Consider the following 23,654-nt stretch of genomic DNA (forward strand, 5'->3'; position numbering starts at 1 on the left):
CGGGAAACATGCTGTGTTATTTTTTGCTTTCGTTTAACAGAGACAAACAGATGTAATGAAGAAGAACACGCTTCACAACAGAATGATTTTGGCAGCAACATTTTATTTTCCGAGGAAATTGTGTTTTCTCAATTAATATGTTATATTGACAGCTATGAGCTTACCCTACCACAACTAAAACTGAAAAGAAACTAACTGATTTAATTTGATATCATCTATTCCCGTTTTGCAACACTAATCAGAATCCCTTCTGGCAGTTTTAAAGTAATTTCATGCGAAGGCCGAATATCTTCCAGGCGCATCCTTGTTTCCAGTCGATATTCTCTGACCACCTGCGTTATCATCGACTTCATGGAAAGCATCGCATATCGGTAGCCAATGCATATCCGAGGTCCACCGCCAAACGGTAAGTAACTGTAGGGATGCCGCCCTGTTGAGTTCTCTTCTTGGAACCTATCCGGATCGAAGCGATCCGCATTCGTTCCCCAGAGATCCGCACGACGATGAAGGACGAAGATGTTCATCAGCAAGGTAATGCCGGCTGGGACCACTGTATCTCCCAGCTGGACGGGATGTATAGTTTCACGACCTATGATCGGGGCCACCGGAAATAGGCGCATCGATTCTTTGATTACTAGCTCTAGGTAGCGTTGATGCTGAAGCGATTCGTACGATAGCTTCCCGTTGGAGGATTTGTAGATTTCCTGAATTTCATTGAAAACTTTTTGCTGCACTTCGGGGTGCATGGCGAGTAGTAGCAAGGTGTAGGACGTTTGCAAGGCGGACGTTTCGTTGCCCTGGAAGAGGAAATTTTCAAACATTACTCATAGCTTTTTCATGGTTTATCTTTGAGTTCTATTATTGTAATGCGGAGGAGTTTTTTAAAATTATCTCAGAAGACTTTTGAATTTCAGCGATTTGTTCGTCTGACTTATATAAAACTTTCACCATTCGGAAATATTTTTTTTGAGTGATTTGGATTCCATTTAAAAGATTTCCACAAGTCTTCGATACAACCAAGCGAAGAACCTTATATTAATGGGACTGGTATGCATTGGATTAAAATACTGTAATTTAAGAACCTATACTACATCAACATTAATTCTTACCGCAGCTATTATTGTATCAATATGATTTTCGATCTCCTTCAAACTCAGTTCCTGTCCATCTCGTTCCATAGACAGAAGCTGATCCACAAAAATCATTGGTTTCCGATTGAATTCCTTCTCACAACAATCAATTGTAGCATTTTTCTTCCGCCTCATTTGTTCACGTTTTTCAGCGATTACCTGAATTAGTATTGAATAAATAGCATTCAAATTTTAAAAAAATCGTTAATGTTTGATCTCACACACCGGTTCAATGGAGCTACGCATTTTCTTCCTCAGTCCGTGCTCTCGGCGAAACATAGCCGTCAAACTATACACTAAATCGTTATGTAATAACGGATGAAACCATCGTTGAGCGAGTAAAGCCAACAACTCTTCCAGATGCGAACAGAACTCCAGTGTTCGAGGCTGAACAGCCGCATCACTCCCGAGTGAACTTTGACAGATCATTTCCATTGTACAGCGGGAAGCGTACTGGTATACGTCAAATTCAGCCCCTCGGTCGTGAACGGACATCCGTTGAATCATTGGTCTCGAGCACTGCTCGAATATGGGTACGAATCCGACAAGTATCTTCTGATTGAAGGCGGGATTAAGCAGCTTTCTGGGAAGCTTCCAGTCTGCGTCTGAAAAAGAGGAATGGATAGCATCAACGCGATAGTCATCTAGCAGTGGGTTCCCTTACAGGACGCCGCTATCAGCCCGTTGTCAACGGCAAGGAACTTGTACATGTACGGTTTATTCTGGCAGTCTGCGTTGGTTAGTGCTTGCTGGACAAGATCAGGATCGGATAAGCAGATCAGTCTCCTCGGGCCCAAATCGTACTTGAAGCTTGTTGGGAATTGGGAAAAATGTTTACAGACGATCTCAAAAGTATCGCGTTGATTTTTTCCGAAAAATAAGTATGAGTTGCCTATCAGCGGGTAGCATCGTGGTCCGGGTATTTCTGCTCCAAAAGATTTTTTCCACAAACACAAATATAGAATCCATAGTATGATCACCACAGCAAGTACCGTTGGCCCAGTGACACCCATTAGTGTGAGGTACGATCTACACTGCTGAAGAGCGTGGACTGTACTGCTAATTATGTTGCCTTACAGGTGGTAACCCTTGCTGTTCGTTTATGATAATAAAAACAGTCTAAAAGAGGTGATTAACCAACCAAGTATAAATCTGGAAATAAAAAGCTTTTAGGCAGCTTTTGGATGGTATCATTACGTCACAAGATCTATCCTTGATCTGTACTGTAGATACTGTCAGATTCAGATATGTACCGTGTTGGTTGGGAGTAATAAAAGCATCACTAAGCTGGTTAATTTAACGATGTCGCGTAAACTGTAATAACTATTATGACGTATATTATAAGTTTTGACCTACACTGTACCGTTGAAGTGTTATACCCAGAGTTGTAAAAAATCAAAGCTCTTTTTTGACTGCTGTTCATATAGCTCATCCAATTGAGTTGGGGATAGAAGGTAACGGTGGAACGGCAGGAACTATGAAACATTGTCAATAATATCATAGTGTATGAACAGAATCGTCTCATTCCCTCATATTTTATGATTTACACGTGTTGCTATATTGGAAGACTTCTGATAACTCTATATCTTCTAACGGATATTTGTTTGTTTTGTAACAGCCAGAGTAAATTTGCAATAAAAAGATTATTCCATTTTTGGAGATTACCGTACACCAAATAAATGTTTAGACTATTGCTATTTATAGCAAATTTTATGCTCAACATTTGCAGCAAACAAATTTTTTTTGTGCCTTATTATGGTTCTGTGTAATTTGACAATTTGCATAAACAGATGCATTGGGTAACCGTGAAGCGATGAAATTTTCTTAAAACGTGAATTGGTTTCGATTTACCACAGTAAAAACTACTCATCTATATCAAAATTTCTCAGTTTGTGAAAGTTTTGTAGAAATTATATCTTCTTTCATGATTGCAGCTTATTTGCATATATGGTAGTCCGATGTTACGTGATGATATGGCGATTTCTTTCGCAAACAAACGATTTCCCCCTCAATATAACTTTAATTAGAAATGTTAGGATCTTTTTTCACCAAAACAAAAGAATGAAATTTACTTGTAGAATATTTCACTATAAACGACGTCGTACTTCATAGTTCCTACCTCTGGGGCATACTGGTACATTTTACCACCGACTGTTTATTATAAAAAAATTACCCGTAGCTGGAAAAAATATATGAATTAGTTAATAACAGAGAGGAACTATGTATCACTTTATCCAATCAATAGCAGCCGATGGGAAGGTTGTACCTATCATTTAAGACTAAGTTCGTGCAAATTGGTCCAGCCATCTCTGAGAAACATAGGTGACATTTTGTTTCCACATACACGCAGACATTTTCCGATTGCGACGAACTGAGTCGAATGGTATATAACACACGGCTCTTCGGGTCGGGATTATGTTGCCCATTTTCAGAGCAGGCATAACTTTTCTATATATAGAAAGGCAAAATTGTTTTCTCGGGATTCTCGAAATCCGGCAAGTAATTAAATTCTTGGGATTCTGGTATCCCGGGAAAATCAAAATTTCCGGGATTCCCGGTAAAAAAATTCCGGGTTGGAAGCTTCAGCTTTCTGGCAATGATTCTCTCCTTTTCCTAAGAGTGAATAATTTTTTTCTTTTTATGAGCGAGACAGTGAGGGGTGAAAGTTTAGAAGAGCGTGAAATAAAGTCATATGGGCAAGCTTAGAGTTTCCCGACGACTTAACTCTTTGTCTTCTACCGCAGGAGCCAGAACCGTCTCCATTTTCCTTGAGTACTACGGCTCTTAATATTAAAAAATATTTTAGGTCTTCCAGTCCCTTGCTAATTGAATGTTGTTTGCAACACAAAGCATTCAAATATAGGGGACGGTGGGGAGTTGAGAACCATGGGGAGTTGTGAACACCGTCAATCTCTGCTAAGCTATAGATGATAAAAATGTGGTAACAACTGTTAAATGTTTTTACTGTCATGACGTCACTTTCTCATTAGCAAATGTTGCATTAACTCATGTTCTTCATGTTCAGGTAACTAGCGACTAAATATACTAAACAAAAAGTTTTGTTTACTAAATTGTATTTGTGCTATGGGGAGTCCCTTTATGTAGCTGATTTCAAAGTAAATTAGTGCAAAACATTCCTTGGGTAATTGGCTTCCAACGACAAAAAAAATTGGATGAACCTTTCGTGTGTCGATGTAGATACGTATTTTTCGAAGATATGTAAAGTAGGGAGTTGTGAACCACCATTAGTGGGGAGTTGTGAAGTTCAGTAGGTTATAGTATTTTTTTTAAATAGAACCGTAGCATAATTCGAAAATCAGGGATGAATTATACATATTATGATACAAAAATGTTCAATTGTATGTGAAGAACATCATTCAGCAACAATTTCAATTTCGCCGTGTCACAACCGCGAATTCAGGTGGCTTGGCGCGAGTTATGTTGTCACCGACTCATTGCGAATCAGATCACTTTTCCATCTCATCTTTAATTTAGAAATATCTTAACATTTATCTTGTATAGCCCTAATAAAAATAAATCACAAAAATATTCCATATCTTCAACTTTTTGCGACGGTTCACGACTCCCCACCAAACTAAAAAATGCCGATTCCACGCATTTCACGCGTTCTGTCATATCTCAAACAAGACAATGATTTTTTTTAATTGCTTTAACCTGTGGATGTATGAAAGTGTCCTTAACAAATACCAGGTCCAACATTGAAAATCGACCAATATTTATGGTAGCTATGACCCGAAAATAAAACTATGTTCACAACTCCCCGCCGTTCCCTACGTTAAATTTAATCACAGAAAATTTGCGCCATCCCCAACCAAAACAGAGTTGCTACGGCTCTTATTTTTTTGGGAAGCTTCGTTAAATCTGTTGTGTTTGAAAGCGACGAACGAAGCATTTTTCCGAGAGACTATACCCGTACATCTGAGCAGATGATTTATTAGCGAATTCGTTCCTTCTTTATCATACAACAACCCGAAGAATTTATGGTTGGAAACTTGTAAACAACATTGCACGAAGCTTGTTTGTGTTTGGATGTCGCTTATTTCATGTAAATTGAGCCACAAAGCTGGAACTATATAATCGTAAAATCAGTTGACGCTAGATGTTTAATTTGATAACGCCGTGACAGATATTTCGAAAGTTCGTACCGATAAGCTCGGAATTGTGATATGCAGTGAAACACAAGAAAATGACATACTGTCGAAGGTATTTATTAAGAACTACATCGTCTACAAGCCCGATCATATAGTTGAGATCGACGGTGTGGTCACCGATCCGAGTTCGTTATGTGTGAATCTACTGAGGTAGGGGCTGTCTGTTTCAAGGAAATGCTTCAGTTAGTGAAGAGATTTAATGGCATGCGCACAAGACGGGACAAAATTGTAAGTCTGTAGGAGTGTATCGGTTTTGCACTTTTGAGCAGAAATGTTACTGGAATAGTCCTGCTTTTTGCACGTCTGTTCGAAAGTGTAAAACCAGTGCCAGGCTGCACATCAATCGAAAAATCCGTTTGATACATACTACTTAAGGCTACGATGGATGGGTTCATCTTTCTATACACCAAAAAATAATGAAATTTAAAAGACATGTAAATCAATACGAATGCAAACATACAAAGATTGAATCAAAAATTTGATTGAAAATTACGTTAAAATCAATGCACTCAATTGGAGCATCAAAAAGCATACAATTTTACACTTTCATTCGTGTAATATTACATGTCACTCATTTTACAGCAATATTCGAGTAAAAACTCATTGAAGTGCATTGGTTTTCCGTTTAAAGAAATTGTAATTTTCAATCCACGTGTAAAATTACAATAAAATTCGTTGAAGAAAGCACGACATGTCGTGTGTATTTGTGGTGGAACTTAATTTTACATTTATATTCATGCTCCAAATATGTTCATGAAAATAAACTTAAAATTACAAAATATTTTTTTCTGTGTAGGCTCATTGGTGACTGCGGACAATAACACCAGCCGGCAGATCAGAAGGCGTATTATCTCTGGAAGTCGTTCTTACTATGGGCTCCATAAAACTTTGAGACTTTAGACTGGTGGTTCTCTACGGGCACGAAACGTGGACAATTCTCGAGGAGGACCAGCAAGCACTCGAAGTCTTCGAAAGAAGGGTGTTGAGAACGATCTTCGGTGGTGTGCAGGAGGATGGCGTGTGGAGGAGAAGGATGAACCACGAACTTGCGCGACTCTATGGTGAGCCAAGTATCCGGAAAGTAGCTCAAGCTGGAAGGATACGGTGGGCGGGGCATGTTGTGAGGATGCCGGACAACAACCCCATCAAGTTGGTTCCCAAGCAACACTTGCAACATGTAATGGCCGCGGTTTGTTGCATAACCATATACTTTTGCTGGTGCGCTTTTTCAGTTGCTAAATTAGTTGAATAATGGTTTATGTACGCTTCTTTTCAACAAGTTTTGTTGTAGAAACTACTAATCAACAAGCGGTGCTGCTCGGGTTTTCACCTCCAACCCGGCAGGTACAAGACGGAGAGGAGTGCAGCGTTTCCGGTGGCTGGAGCGGAACCTGGCGAGTATCGGGCACCTGAGAGGTTGGAGACAAGCAGCAACTGACCGAGGGACGTGGCGATATATTGTGGAACAGATTAAATCATGTTAATATGATGTATAATCAGGAAATAATAATAATAGAAAAAAGCTAACGGGTAGCATCTGAGCCCGAACCGACAAACATCTACTCGTTAAAATGCCTACTTACACCGTAGACCATAGCGACACACGATGGATAGCTGTTCGAATGAGCTATATAAATTTCTTATCATTGTAGCAGCGATCACATGCGGGACAGCATGGAGACGTTGGTATGTGTTTTTCAAGTTTGCTCTGCACTGTGTAGCCAACAACGCGTTGCAACGTGTAGAAAAATTGTTTGTTTTTGTTTTGAAAAATTCAGTCACATATTATTCACAAATCCAAAGGTTAACTCGTGATGTTGTTCATAGATTTAGAAACAATAGTTCTCAAAATCAAAACATTCTGAATATTTTCTCGTGAACTGGTTCACTAAACTCGGAATTTTATTCACGAATCCCTATAATCCTCGTGAACTAATACATGATTCCTAATATATTATACGAGATCCAATATCCGTGCTCGTGAAATAGTTCACAAAATCGCAATATTTTCATGTATTCGTGAACTGGTTCATGGTTCCTAGTATAATAGTCACGACGGACCATGCGTGCCCGTGAAATAATTCGCAAAATTATAAAATATTTTTAATGTATACGTGAATTGGTACATGAATCGTAGTGTAATAGTCACGACTTACCATTCATGCTCGTGAAATAGTTCACAAATCAAATATTGCTCATGTATTCGTGAATCGGTTCATGATTTCTAGTATACGTTTGATAATTCGTGCTCGTAAAATAGTTTACAAAGTTATGAAATATTATTGATAGATTCGTGAACCAGTTCATGATTCATAGTACATGATTTACGATATATTTTACCTGCTCGCAATATTTAAAATATATACCTTTTCATTTTCAATTTCATGCAACATGCTAACGAAATGAATGGTAATAAAATTTGGGGTAATTTTCGTTGAAACTTTTTTCTTCCATGCACTTCCACGAGCAGTAGATATAAGAAAATTATTGGGGCCTCGAACATCGTTATTCGTTTGATAAGGTTCGGTGTGATGTCTTGACAGAAAATAAAACTGCGTTGAGCACCACAAATCGAGTTGGTAAGCTCTATAATAAAATATCAGGATAACGTGAACAGAAATTACGTAAATTGTGACAACGATCTTGAAATCATGAACATTAACCACATTTTTCACGACAAAAATGTCAAAATTCGTAACTAAGATCCTGAAATCAAGAACATAAATAAACATGAATCTCTACTCGTGACTAAAATATCACGACAACGTAAATAGAAATCACAAAAATCATAACAAAGTTCCTGAAATCATGAACATAAATCACATTCCTCGTGATTAAAATATTCAAAATCGTGACTAAGATCCTGAGATCAAGAACATGAATCGCTCTACTCATGACTAAAATATGACGATAACGTGAATAGAAATTAAGAAATTCGCAACTATGATCCTGAAATCATGAACGAAAATCCCAACAGTCTCACAGAAAAATCTGATAGTAAACTCATGAATAAAATAGCACGGTAACGTGATGAAAAATTACAAAAATTGCGAATAAACTGCTGAAATCATGAACATCGTTTGACTGTCGGCTGTGTTTTCCCAAATTATGAACGAGAATCATAACAAAAACTAAACATGTCCAGGGAACAACAACAGTAACTCAACAAAACATTCTAATGTAACGCCAGGTATATATTCGGGGTGAACTAGTTTTTTAGAAGCACAAATAGTTTCACAAACACGAGGTTTATTATTCACAGTTTCAGGAATTTGGTCACGATTTTCGTAAATCGTTCAGTTCACGAAATCATGATCTATTGTACATGAATTTATGAACGGATTTTTTTCCGTGTGCTTCCAAATAGCCGCCAACTATTATCCGGAAATTATCATTTTCACTTACACTCCGAATCTCACTACTCACTCAGGAATAAAGTGTGGCCCTGCTGATGGCCGAAGTAGGAGGCGGACTACGTTGTCGTGGCCAACGGATCTCAACCAATAGCAGACAAAAGCTTCTTCACAATTCCCTTTGTTTTCTGTTCTAAGTTAATAACTGATTCGCTCTTATTGAAGATCATGCAAGGAATTAAAAATATGAGTGGAATATATTATAATAAGGTCTATATGAAATCATTTTTTTAATCAATACCGTACCAACGGAAACAGAACATTGTAGTATATATCAACTAGGCCATGAGTATGAGTATGAATATTGAAAAATGCACTAAGAATTTTTGACCCAAATTTATAAATTATTTATAAAGTCATGAAATCACATGCTATTCAACCCTCCGGAAGTCGCCTAAATAGCTCACTGAACATGCAGCCGCAGCTGCTCTAAAACGATTTCGCTAGATCTTCAGAGCAGCGTGCACTTAGAGCACTACCCGAGCAAAGTCCAACATCAAAATTACAGCAAATATACAACATATTTTTAAATTAAGCATCAAATTGAAATTTTACTTTAATATCAGTTTAAACTTTTTCAGATATGACATCATATTTTGATCTCATTTTGATGTGCTTACATTTTAAGAAAAAAAAGTTTGTTTCTATTTCTTTGACAAACATCAAATTGATTACTTATTTTGTTATCAATGAAATATTTCACCATCTCAATGAGTTTTCAATTGGCTTTCACTGATAGCAAAATAGTTTTCTGTTTGATGTCATAGTGCAATTTTTCTGCTTTCGATTTTGATCTTTTAACCGTTAAAACGACCAAAATGATAACAACCTGAGCAATCATTCCCTACTACATCACAACATCAATTTGTTCTCAATTTGTTATCAGACTCTGCTCGTGTAGCGCGACTGCCGGAAGGTTAAACTACATGTCACGTTAATACGTGACGTTGACGTTGAAAATTCATAATTTTTATATTTATTAATATTTGAGTTCGAAATGTTTCACAATGTTTAGAAAATCTGGAGTTACACAGTACAAACAAGAGAAAACGTCACAAAACCGTGGAAAATGTTTGGCTAATAGTAAGTATTCGCAAGCTTAGGAACTTATTCCGTTTTTCCAATTCATGGTTTAATCATCCGGATGAAAGGACAACAATCCCTATGAAAATGTGCCGTGTCATCTCACGCTACTTACAATCACTAAACACCAACAACAAACTGGTTAACACGAGTCAAAGCTATTAATGTTTCGGCTGGGCAATGTACTAAACTGCCTGACCGACAAACAATAAAACCTTTGCTTCGGACGTCATCCAGATCCATTCAGTCGTTAGTCAGCAATCGTACAACACGAAAAGCATGCTTGCACTACTGGCGTTACTGTTAGTGCCAACAGTTGCGATACTCTATTTGTGGAAACTCTACCGCCAGCTTGAAGTGGAACGTGCCTTCGCCAGAAATATTCCGAAACACATCGCAAAACTGTCGGTTCTGGGTCTTGATCTGACCGTGGTACCGCTCAGCGATGAGGACCGTTTTGCTACTATTTGCTCCATGTTCCTGCAGCACGATCGGCTATTCACGTTCCACTTTGGACCGATCATGATGGTCGGAGCTAGCCATCCGGACCTGATACACAGATTGCTGACGCATCCCGATTGTTTCGAGAAGCCGTTCCTTTACGATTTTTTCGGGTACAAGGAAGGGCTGTTCACCGCAGAGTGTAGGTTGTTTTCCGAATGAAATGGGATTTCATCATTTCAGTTATTTATGACTTTTACAGTTAAGTTGTGGAAGACTCAACGAAAAGTCTTGAATCCAACGTTTAATTCAAAAATATTGCATAGTTTTGTACCCATCTTCGAGACGTGCTGTCAACAGTTGGTTTCCAATCTAAGCCAGTGCGGGGATGGTGAAATTGTTAACATGATCGAATTTACTTCAAAGTGTACTTTAGAGATGGTTTGTAGCACCACTCTCGGCAGTGATTGCTTACAGAAGGATGAAAAAGATTCCCTTTTGACGGGTGTTGTAAAGTTTGTTTAATTCGAGTATTTAACTTGATGGTAGACAGTAACAATTCTATTTCACCAGGATTTTTGATTTGGTTTCGGCGAGGATGGTTAACATTCATCATTATCCGGAATTATTGTATCGGCTGACGAACACTGGTGGCGAAGAAAGAGCTGCTCGAAAAGCATGCCAGAAGTTTGTGGAACAGGTAAAGTTTGAATTTGGCATAGTTTAACAAAACTTGGACATTTGTTCGTTTTAGATCATCAAAGATAAGAGAGATAACCAGCTTCAGAAATGCACAGACTTGGAAGAGGACAATCTTCGAAAACCTCAGATTTTTATCAATCAACTACTTTCTAACTCCGGGGTTGCTCGAAAGTTCAGTGACGAAGAAATTGTTGATAATGTATTTACATTGATGGCTGCGGTAGGTCTGTCCAGCTTGATATCGATAACTACCAATGTTATATTTCTGTTTATTTTAGATTTTTCTTAATTTAGAAAATAGCCCATTTTCCGTTAACGCTTTTTCACCTGTTGCAGGGAAACGACACTACCGCTCTGTCTGTAGCACACGCTTGCCTCTTTCTAGCTATGCACCCGGAGATGCAAGAAAAGGTATTTGCCGAAGTGTCCAAGTACTTTCCAGAAGACGAAAACATCGAGATAAGGGCGGAATCTTTAAAGCATCTCGAATACACCGAGATGTTTCTAAAGGAATGCCTCCGGGTATGCCCCGTAGTTACGCATATTGGCCGGAAGAACATGGTTCCGATTGAGCTGGATGGAGTACTGATTCCGGCGGGGAATATTTTAGGTTGTTCGATCTATGCGTTGCACAGGCGCCCGGACATTTGGGGACCCGAGGCAGAGTTGTTCAATCCGGAGAACTTTACTCCGGAACGGTGTAAGGCCCGACATCCGTTAGCCTTTATGCCATTTAGCACCGGAGCTAGGAATTGTATTGGTAACTGGAAATTATTCATATAAAGTATAAATATCTTCATCCAAAATATTTTTAGGTATGCGTTACGCGATGATCAGTATGAAACTGATGATTTTGCATATTGTTCGGAATTTCAAATTGAGTACTCACCTGAAAATCAGTGACTTACAATTTAAGTTTGGTGTAACGCATCGACCATCTTTTAAACATTCGATTTGCATTAATAAAAGGAATAAAAGGAATTTGGGATAAAATCTGGACAGTTCAATTTTGAAATAAAACAAATTTGTTGTCATTACGAGCCATGTTATAAAAATTTATTAATTCATTTGTGCATCGTCATTAAAATCAAAAGTAATTGGGGTATTGATGAATATCTATTTTTAATTAACCAATAGGGCTTTGCTGCCTGTATCCAAGATTTTCGATATTTTCTCTAGTTGCTTGTTTACACTAGGAAAGCTCAATATCACCCGAAAAGACGTGATTTCGGGCAGTTAAGTAGATTCGTCTACTTCGGTACACCATGCCATTTACAATTCTATCCATGGTTTAGTAGCAGGATGTCGAATCAGTCCGGAACCGTATTATGGCGAATACCTGTAATAATCGTTTCTGCAGGTATCGGTCATTGTGGTTTTTCTTATTCGCGGTTCTAGCAATAATGAAGCTTCAATGATCCAAAAATTCGGAAACGCAATTGTATTACTTCAGGGCAGTCCCGATCAGCATGAAATAAATTTATAACAGAATGCAATGATGTGAAGTTCCGTAATCGGATTCACAAAGATCACAAGAATTATACTGAGCACGCTATAATCAGTCAGTGCCCTGACTAGAATACTGTAACTGTACTTGAAAAAAATGCATCAAGTCCTTTGCAATTTTCGGATTTACCTTTGGCAGAAATTTTTTTGCTTGAACGCAAGTTTCCAAGCTACGTCAATTATCGGCAAGTTCGGACGTAGCCCTAGCGCGGAAATTGTGCGTTATCCAACTAATCGACAGTAGTAGAATTGATTCTGGATCAACGAAGTCAGCCATACCGTCCTTTCCTAGCCAATTCGTTCGCCTATTTATTACTAGTAATACCGGAACGACAGATAATTCATAAAGGTAGATTTGAAACGCTAAGTTTTTCGATTTGAGTTCGACACACGATTATTAATTTATTTCGATCTCGAATTTGTCGATCTAAATGCTTTTGAGGCTACCAGACTGTCAGAGTGAAAATAATTTCTTTTCCTGTAATTTCCCTGTGAAGCACCGATTGTAGGTCACACAGAATTTTAAAGACATCTGCTTTGAATGCGGAAGAGTATCTACCAAGCAAATAGGATTAGTCTAATCTCATTTCACGACAATATACATCAGCTCCATCTTGGCCCTCCAATGTTGTAACAAATTTGACCTTATAAAAAACCAAAAAAAAAATCCCCAAAAATTTTCGCATCAGAACGTAAGTTTTTTATTCATTTATTTACATTTTGTATAATATTGCAGTCTAAGTGATATATCATTTGCTTTTCGTCTTTAACGAGCTTCGTTGGTAAATTTATTGTCATTTCTGTTTGTGTTGCTCATATTAATAGGTTTGAGTAATTTCGATGTTTCGCTATGTTCATTTGTTTGCGTAACAATGAAGGTTTGAACATTTGTACATTCGACTGGTGAAAAGGCTATTCACGGTGTCTTTTTTTAACAACTTTATGCAAAAAAATTCAGCATCTCTGAAACTTCAGGATATGAAAGAATGGGCTTTCGCCTTTCATTTGAAACCAAAATCAAAATAATCCGTCGGGGGGTCTAGAGCAACTTTTTTTTTGAAGTTTTTTTTCGTGAAAATATAGATTTTACAATGGAACTAGTTCATATTTCTGCCCCTAGATGGTGCTTTAGACATTCGAACAACACTAAAAGTGAGATTCTGCTAGATTATTTAAATGTCTACAACTTTGCTTCCAACTGAAAACCGATTTGAAATTATCCCGAAAAGTAGTTTAATATTCTAACGAATTCTAAGTCTAAACTAGTTTCACAGAAGACCTAGTGGTTTGTCAATTCACAAGCACTTTTTTATTTGCCAAGTAGTTGTGTTTAGTTCAATAGTGAATTCAGCGGAATTTGAGAGCTTGGAAAGTCTTACCTTTTAACTGAAAATTGTAATTCCCTGATACAGGGAACCATTCATATTTTTGGGATGAGAAGTTTTAGATAAGTGTTGACCAAACTAGTATGATATTAATATTCTTTTTCATGATGGTAAGTGATTCCTCCCGCAGAAACAGCTTTTTCAATTAGGTATGCCTTCTTTTTCATTTTTTCGATTATTCTCAGGGATGACTGATAACTATTCTTACTTGAATCTCCTACTCTGTTAGCATCTTCGTATAAAATTGACTTGTCCTGAACTTCAACCTTTATATTTGAACAAACTCAATGAAACTTTTAACGCACCATAGCAATATTTCGCGGATTTCATTGCAACGCTTGGTTAAAAACGCTGATTACCTGTTTTCAAAATTAACTCAATGTGACAAACAATGAACAAAAAACTTTGAGTTTTTGGATCAAGATAATTTTTTTTGGGATATATTCGAGGACTTCTATGTATATAAGGTTATTGTTGTACTCAAATCATATTTTGTTTTCAAAACATATCGCATAATCTAGGATCAATTTAGCAACGATATCTCGCATAATTGATAGGAAATGGCCGTAAAATCCAACTTCCACAATATGCTTTGCGGAGAAAATTTGAATAAATCATTTCACGCTAACCACTAATTTGGACAGTTATTGTTGTGGTTTGCGTTAAATTAGAAACGGTGTGTCCCAACATTTCGTCTTGAACGGAATTATAATAGTTGAGTTAAGCGATCATAACCTAAATTATACGTCGTATGGTCCTTTCTAAAACACCCGTGTAACAAAACATAAATGTAAGCAAACCCTTGTAACTAAGCAATACCTTCCGATGAATGGTAGTCCCTTCAAACCTATCGGGAAAAATTACAAACCAAAAGCACAAATAGTTATCTGGCTCTGTCAAACATCCTAATTGTCAGAAGTTCAATTAGAATTGTCAATGTAATGAATCCCGTCTAATATTTTCATGGCACTAAACCCAATTATTTTTTTGGTAATGTAATAAGTGCGAGAAAACATATTTCCAAACCACTAGGCCTCGTGTGAAAACTATCTTAGATACAACTTTGTTAAAATCTTAAACAACTTTTCCGGATGATTTCAGATCAATTTTTAGTGGTCAACAAACTTGTAGACAATTAAATTTTCTATCAAATTCTCACTTTTAATGTTGTTCGAATGTATAAAGCACCATCTAGGGACAGACATATGAACTATCTCCAGTAGTAAAACCTATATTGATACGAAAAAATTTCAAAAAAAAAAGTTGCTCTGGACCCCCCGACGGATTATTTTGATCTTAGTTTCAAATGAAAGGGGAAAGCCCATTCTTTCATATTCCGAAGTTTCAGAGATGCTGAATTTTTTTGCATAAAATTGTTCTAATAAATACACCGTGCTATTTATTGTTATTATTAAAATTTTTCCTTCGGTCTCCTTCTGCACTGAATGCCTATCACCGACACCAGAGTGGCGACTCTACCATCAAAACACTAGACTTGCCATTTAACTATCGGTGCTCTCTTTGAGATACTAATTCGTTGAATATGAAAATATTGATATTACTTATGTACTTGTTTGCTATCGTCGCCTCTCAGAACCGTTCGCTACAAAAGAAACCACAAAACTTCTGGCAGAATATAGGGTTATTGTGCCCTAATTCATCTTAGTACCTATATTCATCCCACCCATTAGAACACATTAGTTAGAGCAGTGTCTGCTATCTTTATTCAACGCATAAGCTCAAATGGTAGGATGAATAAGTGTGCGTTGTACTCGACTTTTCGCTTTGCCTAAACGCAAATATTTTACATTTTCCAGTCCAGATGTTTTGTTGATCTGTTTCTTAAGAACGAAGCAAAGATGTTGATACCTGTCTAAGCGCAATCCATTCACTATAAGCCGAGCTATCAGTGAAATAGTGTGACATCGTGACTAATGAGATGAATAAGGGCTCGTTTACCCTATAACAAAGATTTACCTCACCAATAATTTGGGCATGAAGAGACACTATTTCGTTCTATTCCTACAGCGAAAAATGCGAATATCCAAAACCTCGAATCGGCACTTAGAATCTACATAATATCGATTGATTTCAATGGATGCAAAATTCAATATTGCCAACTGTAAATATAGTTGAATTATGATTGAAAGTTTTTTTTTCGATGGTTGTCCAACTGGAGCTCGAAAGGGCTCCCCGTCAGAATCACACACTACAATTACAGACGAGACAGGCAATGGCGCCCACTAAAACACTACTTTAGGCCAATTGTAGCGGACCGTGATTCTGAATGTGATATTTATTGTACGATTCAGGTATGTGCGGGCGTAGGGACTCCGCGATCGCGTGTATCATCGCGAAGCACTCGAGTATTTATACGCTGACGTGTTCGATCGCGTGTTCGTTTGTATGTCGCGTGTGCTAACGTGTATGTAACTTCGCGTGCATAAATTTTATATTAAAACCGTTTGCATTCGCATTCTAGAATGATCGCGCGCGGACCGTGAATCTAATGCTTAATTTTTCGTGAACAGTTCAGATTCTAGAACAAAGTGGGTTCTTCCATATCACTAGAGTTCCCAGTCATGTCGCCATAGAACGTCTGGTCTAATGGATATGAACTTTATTTTTGATGGCTATAACTGAATGTATGGACCTAAGTTGCTAGAATGGAGAGTAAAGATTTCCGGACGTGACCGATTCATGATCGCGCACGTTTGCGGGTTCGCGTTTGAGACGTGTTTGCGGGTGTACCACGTGGACCGTCATTCTGATATTTAGTTTTCGGTGTACGGATCACATTTTGACAGGGAGTGAGTTACTCCATATCACTAGAGTTCCCGGTCATGTCGCCACGCTTGAGATCGTGTTTGAATGTTTATAAGTGCTGAGACGTTCATATGATCACCGGGATGTTATCATGTCTACGAAAGCGCGGGTGTAGGTTGCGTGGATGATCGCGAAAGGTTTAAGCGTATGTATGTTTGTTTACCGCGTGTATGTGACTTCGTGTTTAAAAATTAGATTTTTATGTCGCCATGGAACGTGTAGTTTAGTGGATATGGGCATCACCTATGTAATTGGTCCATCTGAAGGCATTGGACTTATGCTACTAGGGTCGGGAATATGGATTTCCGGACGAAACTGATTCATGATCGCGCGAACATGGGCTTTTGGAGGTTCACTCTTGAGACCGCGTTTGTGAATTTATAAATGCGAGATCGTGCGTGCTGTTGTGTGTGGATGATCGCGAAGGACTTGAGCGATTGTATATTGACGTTTTTGTCGCGTGTGCTAGTGTGTATGTAATTTCGCGTGGACACATTACTTTTTATAAGCATGTGACCATTCGCAGGTTCACGTATCCTTAAATGATTGCGCGTGGATGTCTTGTCTAGTTTTTTATTTCTATTGGTCCAACTGAAAGCATGAGTTAGGATCAAGGGCAGAGACTTCCGGACGTGGCCGATTCATGATTGCGCGAGCGGTGGGGTGATGCTTGAGACTGCGTTAGTAAATTTTTTGGTTCAAACGTTCACTTAATTACCGGAGTGTTTGAATGTTGGCGAGATCGCGGGCGTTCGCATATGTGACCAGGTTTGTGTTATCGCGAAGGTCACGTTTGTACGTTTGGAATGAGAGATTGTGAGTGTAGGGGAACTGTGGGTAAGACGGACAGGTTGGGTAAGACGGACACATGGTTATTTTAGGCATATAGCATATAAAGTCCAATTGCTTTATATGAGTACTCTCTCTTTATAGATATCCTTGAATTATGAAGCACTCAGTAGGCCTTGAATATTGTTAAAAGCGATAAATTTAAGTGAACATTGATAATCAGTAGTGCATCTTCGTGCGGATGTAATTTTTACGACTCTGATTTTAAGGTTTATCGAGGAAAAAATAATTTTTTTCGTGGATTTTTTCTTGTATTTCGATAATGTAACTCTTAAATGACATCTTCGCGGAAAATAACAGGTAAGTTCTTATACGAGTAAATAAGTGCGAGCGTTTAAAAAATATGTGTACTGGTGGGGCAAGACGGCCAGTCTCGATTAATTCTATTGATTCATCCTTATATGAATGTCTGGCGTGTAGAAACGAAATTCTAGCAGTCAAACCTGGAGAATTATCCAGTTAGCTGAAGTCTCACATGTAGTAGACTGCAAGATGTACGTTAATGTGACCGAGGCTGAATACGGAATTCCTAGGACCTGGAAAAGGTAGAAGACTTTGTGCAGGTCCCGTATTCTGGCTATGTGTAATCGAGGAACTGATGTTACCAATTGCGTATTTAATATGTAACTTTCCAGTTTTGTATAAATGATTTGACTGATCATTGGAACTGATTGTATAGCCTCTTTATGAAAACGGAAAAAAAACGTTATTAGAAAATACATCATTTGCTTCAACTTTAAATTGAACCCCAAAACGTTATTTTTCACCTCGAATTGAACATATATATTAAGAAGAACCACAAACTATCCAAAACATCCGTTAGAAACAGTAAATTTTAATATTTCGTATTGTGATCATCCTTCCGGCGACATGTCCGTCTTACCCCCACCATATGTCCGTTTCACCCGCAGTCTGGAAAAAGTGCAGATATTTCTTTGTTTTCTATTTCCTTCAAAAAAGATACTTGTTGATTTTTGTAACATAATCCCTCTGGGCACTCGAAAGCCAACATATGGAGCTACAACATAGAGTATTTCATGTTGACAAAAACATGCTTTTGCTATGTTTTATTTGAGTATAACCTTAACATGTCCGTCTTACCCCCAGTACCCCTATATGAGACAATAAGCAATTTGTGTCAGTGAGTGTTAGTGTTAATTTAATATATATATATATATATATATATATATATATATATATATATATATATATATATATATATATATATATATATATATATATATATATATATATATATATATATATATATATATATATATATATATATATATATATATATATATATATATATATATATATATAACAAAAGAAGGGTGCCTGCAGCAGAGAAAATTAGGTCATTAAATGAGAAAAAACCTGTTTTAATCCACCTAGCGGTGCAATTGTGCCTTTCTCATTTCTCTAAACTATGGCACGGAGGCTTTTTATGTTCAACATAATCGTGGAAATGTTCATTACATTCTTAGTACACTTTGCACTTATACACAATGGCATGCCAGCCACGAACTTGATGAGCTACGTGTCGACGGTGAAACACTTGAAACAAAAAAATATCATACTCCATTAGCCTAATCAGCATTAGATCAATGTTATCTGCTTGCTAACTCATTTTGTCATGCGGGGCTGGGTATGTGAAGAGGGCGAAAGTCCCATGAACGAACGACTCACCAGCTTAAATTGGTATGCTTTGTGATATAGTGGTGGTTTAAAGATGATGGGGTTGAAAGGGAGGAGTATGAGGGCTGGATGGGGTGGTGGTCTGAGGGGTGATTTAAGGAGATTTTTAAAGGAGGGGCGCGAACAGTAGATGGGGAGTGCAACCCCTCTCCGTAAACCATCAACTACGCCCCTGTTAAAATCCAGAAACCCTAAACGAGTCGAAAAAAAAATTTAGGCCGGGATTAGGTTGACGTTTTTCAGAGTGATTGCATAACCTTTCTATATGAGAAAGGCAAAAATGTGCCAAAATCCAAAAAAGTGAATCGTAGTCAAATTTTTTTTTCGAGTTTGCATCAAATCTCGACGTTTCATGCACCTTGAACACATTTAGCATCAAAAATAAAAATTCTATTTTTAATTTTTCCTATAGTTTATATGAGAAATTTCTGTGTGACCGCACTCTGAAACCCGTAATTCCGGAACCAGAATTCCGATCGATCCAAAATTCAATAGCAGCCGATGGGAAGGTTGCACCTTTCATTTGAGACTAAGTTTGGGCAAATCGGTCCAGCCATCTCTGAGAAAAATGAGTGACATTATTTGACACATACGCACATACATACACACACACACATACACACACACATACACACACACATACACACACATACATACATACACACACACATACAGACTTTTTCCGATCTCGACAAACTGAGTCGAATGGGACATGACACTCGGCCCTCCGGGCCGGGATTAGGTTGACGTTTTTCAGAGTGATTGCATAACCTTTCTATATGAGAAAGGCAAAAAGTGGTTTTTTATTACTTACATCGATAAAGCTGATTTTGGTGATTGCAACAATGTTTTTTTCCAACTCAGGAAACGTGAAAATAATATTAAAATTTAAAATAAAGAAATATATTGACAGTCTGGATTTGACACTATGGGAAGGATTTGACATATCGAATTTCACGACAAATGATGCCCTGTCAGAAAAAATTAAGGCATGTTTTCTCGGTTTTCCCGCAGGGTTATTTTTATTTGACATAAACACCATCCATTGCATATAGTTTTTTTTCATTTTGGGTGTTGTCCTGATAGGCCAGATGTAAACAACCGCAGTTTTCCTATGTATGGTTGCCAAGTTTACATAAGATTTATTTTAAAAAACAAAAAAATCGTTTTTACGTATTCCAACGAATTTTTTTTTTAAATAATGTTATATTATGTATATTGGACCTAAAATTTATCGAATAGAACGGAAAACTAGATATAGCTTAATGACCCAATTGGGCCCTAAACTCACATTGTATATTATTTGACCATGGCAGTGGATAATAAAGGTCGCCAAGTTAAGTACTAAAATTGATCACAACAATGTAGCTTAACTAAAAATAAAATAATCGTATACTAAGTTTCTGTGATATAATCACTGTAATACTACTTTGGTGGAAACGTCCCCGAACCACATCAAAGTACAGTATCAACAAGTTGAATTTTATTGGCATATTGCTAAACATTTTTCCTATATTGTCATAGTGCAGGGACTATTATTGAATAAAATATCTACACCGTCTTACTCCATCATTCCTCATTATTGACGGAGGTACTCTTCAGCCTCAAACAACGTCTTACAACTATGAAAGTCAGATTATATCATATGGAGGGGGAATAGTGCAGCTAGTAAGTCCATTACACTGTACGCAGCTCACGTAAGTTCGAACTCCCACAACAGCATATAGTGTGTTGCGCCCATTGTCACTTTCGGTCAGATTGGCCAGAAATGATAATATATTTTTAAGATCTATCAAAATCATCTTCCGTTTTACGACGGTACCTGGACATTTACAATGCTGCCTGTAGTGATGGAAATCTAAAGTTTTTTCTCCATATATTTTAATTCCTACAGTATTTTTAATATTTCACACGATTTGGCTTAAATTTGAAAAATAAAACTCAAGGTGGCATAGATGGGTCCCTGATGCTGGGGATCATTTTTAGATCATCCTACCCTACAGCAGTTTATATATGTTCAATTATAGGGGCCCCCTAGCTCAGCTGTGCCCAGGGGCCCGAGTGGTCTTAAGACGGCTCTGCAATAGCAGCCGGCCGTGATTTCTAATGTGATATTCATTGCACGGTTCAGATATATGCGGGCGCATGAACTTCGCGATCGCGTGTATCACCGCAAAGGGCTCGGGCGCTTGTAACTTAACGTGTTCGATCACGTGGGCGTTTGTATGTGGCGTGTGGTAGCATATAAATTCGATTTTATACACATTTTCCATTTGCATATTCGTGGTTATTCTTGAATGATCCAGCGTGGACCGTGATCCTGATACTTAATTTCTAGTGTATGGTTCAGGTGCTAGAAAGGAGTAAGAAAGCCCGTTCTAAAATAGCTATATTGTTAGGGTTCCCAACATCAATATTCCTCATTTACTCGTAATTCGCCTAGCAAACGAACCAATACCATCAATACAATGTAAGGAAGCAAAAAATGCAGTAAAAATAATTTTTAAGTGTATACTATAAAATCAGAAAGGGTTACGAGACTCTGTCTAGGGACCAAAGTATTATTAAAGTTTATTAAAAAGAAAGAAAAAATGAATGCCGATATTTTCAATGTTTCAATGTTCAATGTTCATTCTGTCAGCGTAAAACACACTGACGGGTTGATAAAAACGGGTCTTTATCGTACTCTTAGTTATCGACTGCTTTTTTCGTTTTCGATGATTCTCCGTTTCTCTGTTTAACCTTAACGGCCATGTCAACGGTACTGCCTTCATGGTGCTCACGGGCGGTTTTTTGTTTGTTTATTATACTTACAGGTCACTGTTGTAAGTCTTTCTTCATCGGCATTGGATTCTTTGTTGGTGGTGTTGGTTTGGAGGTCTTTGGTGCAATCGTTGTTACTTCGCTGTTGGTAATGACAGTTGATTTTGTGGTACTAGGCCCAAATTGTTGTTGCGCTGGTGTTTGTTACTGCCCGGTTCGCAGCTGTTGGCTCAATAACCGGTTGTGGTGTAGCATACGACGACTGTATACCGGCTTTGGTCACAACAGGGGGAATTTCACTAGCAGCCTATGCACAATATGCTCCGTGGTGTAGCGAATGATAACAGTATTGGCACGTAGGAATCTGTAGTGTTCGTAGAGAATAAGCAACACCTAGAGCTGATCGGCATGGGACGATCAAGTAGGAGGGAATAGATTTTGTTGGACGCTTTCTCACCACACGAACGCCGTTGCGAAGTCCTGGGAAGAAGTTTCTCCAAGTATCTTCCTTAACACTATCCACCTCTCCGTATTTTGACATGTATTGTGTGATAGCGGCAGGACTAGTGGTGCCAGGTCATGTAGCTTCATTTCAATACTGTCATTATCTATATATGTTGGGATACTTTGTAATTTTTGCCTTTCTCGTATAGAAAGGTTATGCAATTGCTCCATAAACCGACTTTTTAACCAAGGTTTGGAGGGCCGAGTGTCATACACTATTGAAATCAGTTTGTCGAGATCGGAAAATGTCTGCGAGGCCATGTTTTTTTTACAATGGAGAAGACCTTTACATCCTAGCTCAGTACACGTGCTATTGGTAGGGTCCAAGCTACCGCACGGGGTGCACTGGTGGCGTGTCGGGCTCGAATGGTGACACTGCCATTAATACCGACTAAACTCCACTGGGCTCCGCCATCATTCCTCCCAGGAACTACCTCTCGGTATTACTTCTGGGGGGATGGCTGTACTTAATGTACTCATTCACTCTCACTCACGCGTTCATACGTCCTGTATGAGGCTTACTTGGGTGCTCTCTCTATCGCACCTTGATTCACTCTCAAACACTCCCACATGAGGCTGACATTTGTGCTCACCTTTTTCGTTCCTTGCGAGGCTGACTTGTGTGCTCACCTTACTCATTCCTTGCTAGGCTTACTTTTGTGCTCGCCACACCCATACCATGTGAGGCTGACGATCGTGCCACTCTATTATACCTCTGTCATTCCCCCTGGCATTCCATGTGGGACATTTTTCTTAGGCCCCACTTCTGACATACCATGCGAGGCTGACTTTTGTGCTCACCCTTAACATGCCGTGTGAGACTGACTTGGATGCTCACCCTTTCACTCCTCTGCCACGCCATGAGGCATCGATAACTAAGTCCCAACATACTACGCTACGACCCTCTCGTCTTGGCATGAGGCAGTACACATATACGCCTATACACTCGCTCTTCTGTCTTGCTTCGGAGTGGCTGGGTTTACCCCTTACGCGTTTGCCAGTCGCTGCGCCAAACCTGCCTCAGCATGAACAGACCATTTACTCACTTTTCTGCGCTCGGTCTTTTTCGCTCCAACTAACCAATCACTAGTTAGTCGTGCCCGTCGTCTGTTGCTCGGTGCGCTAGATTCCCTGTAGCCTGCTGGTAATCTGGGTGGTTGCAGTCGAGACTGCGTTCCACTT

General features: G+C 38.4%; 1 protein-coding gene across 1 annotated transcript in view; it reads right to left on the reverse strand.

Moving 5' to 3' along the window:
* Window positions 1-215: 215 nt before the first annotated feature.
* The window catches only part of LOC131680745 (cytochrome P450 4C1-like), a 61,936-nt gene continuing 38,497 nt past the window's right edge, over window positions 216-23,654 (reverse strand). Inside the window, exons 7-10 of the mRNA XM_058961453.1 lie at window positions 1,795-2,055; window positions 1,356-1,735; window positions 1,110-1,289; window positions 216-797 (exon numbers count right to left, since the gene is read on the reverse strand). Of these exons, the coding sequence (XP_058817436.1) occupies window positions 216-797; window positions 1,110-1,289; window positions 1,356-1,735; window positions 1,795-2,055 (1,403 nt within the window). The remainder of the gene's footprint in view (window positions 798-1,109; window positions 1,290-1,355; window positions 1,736-1,794; window positions 2,056-23,654) is intronic.

This window comes from Topomyia yanbarensis, chromosome 2 (genome assembly GCF_030247195.1).
Source record: "Topomyia yanbarensis strain Yona2022 chromosome 2, ASM3024719v1, whole genome shotgun sequence".
Classification (NCBI taxonomy): domain Eukaryota; kingdom Metazoa; phylum Arthropoda; class Insecta; order Diptera; family Culicidae; genus Topomyia; species Topomyia yanbarensis.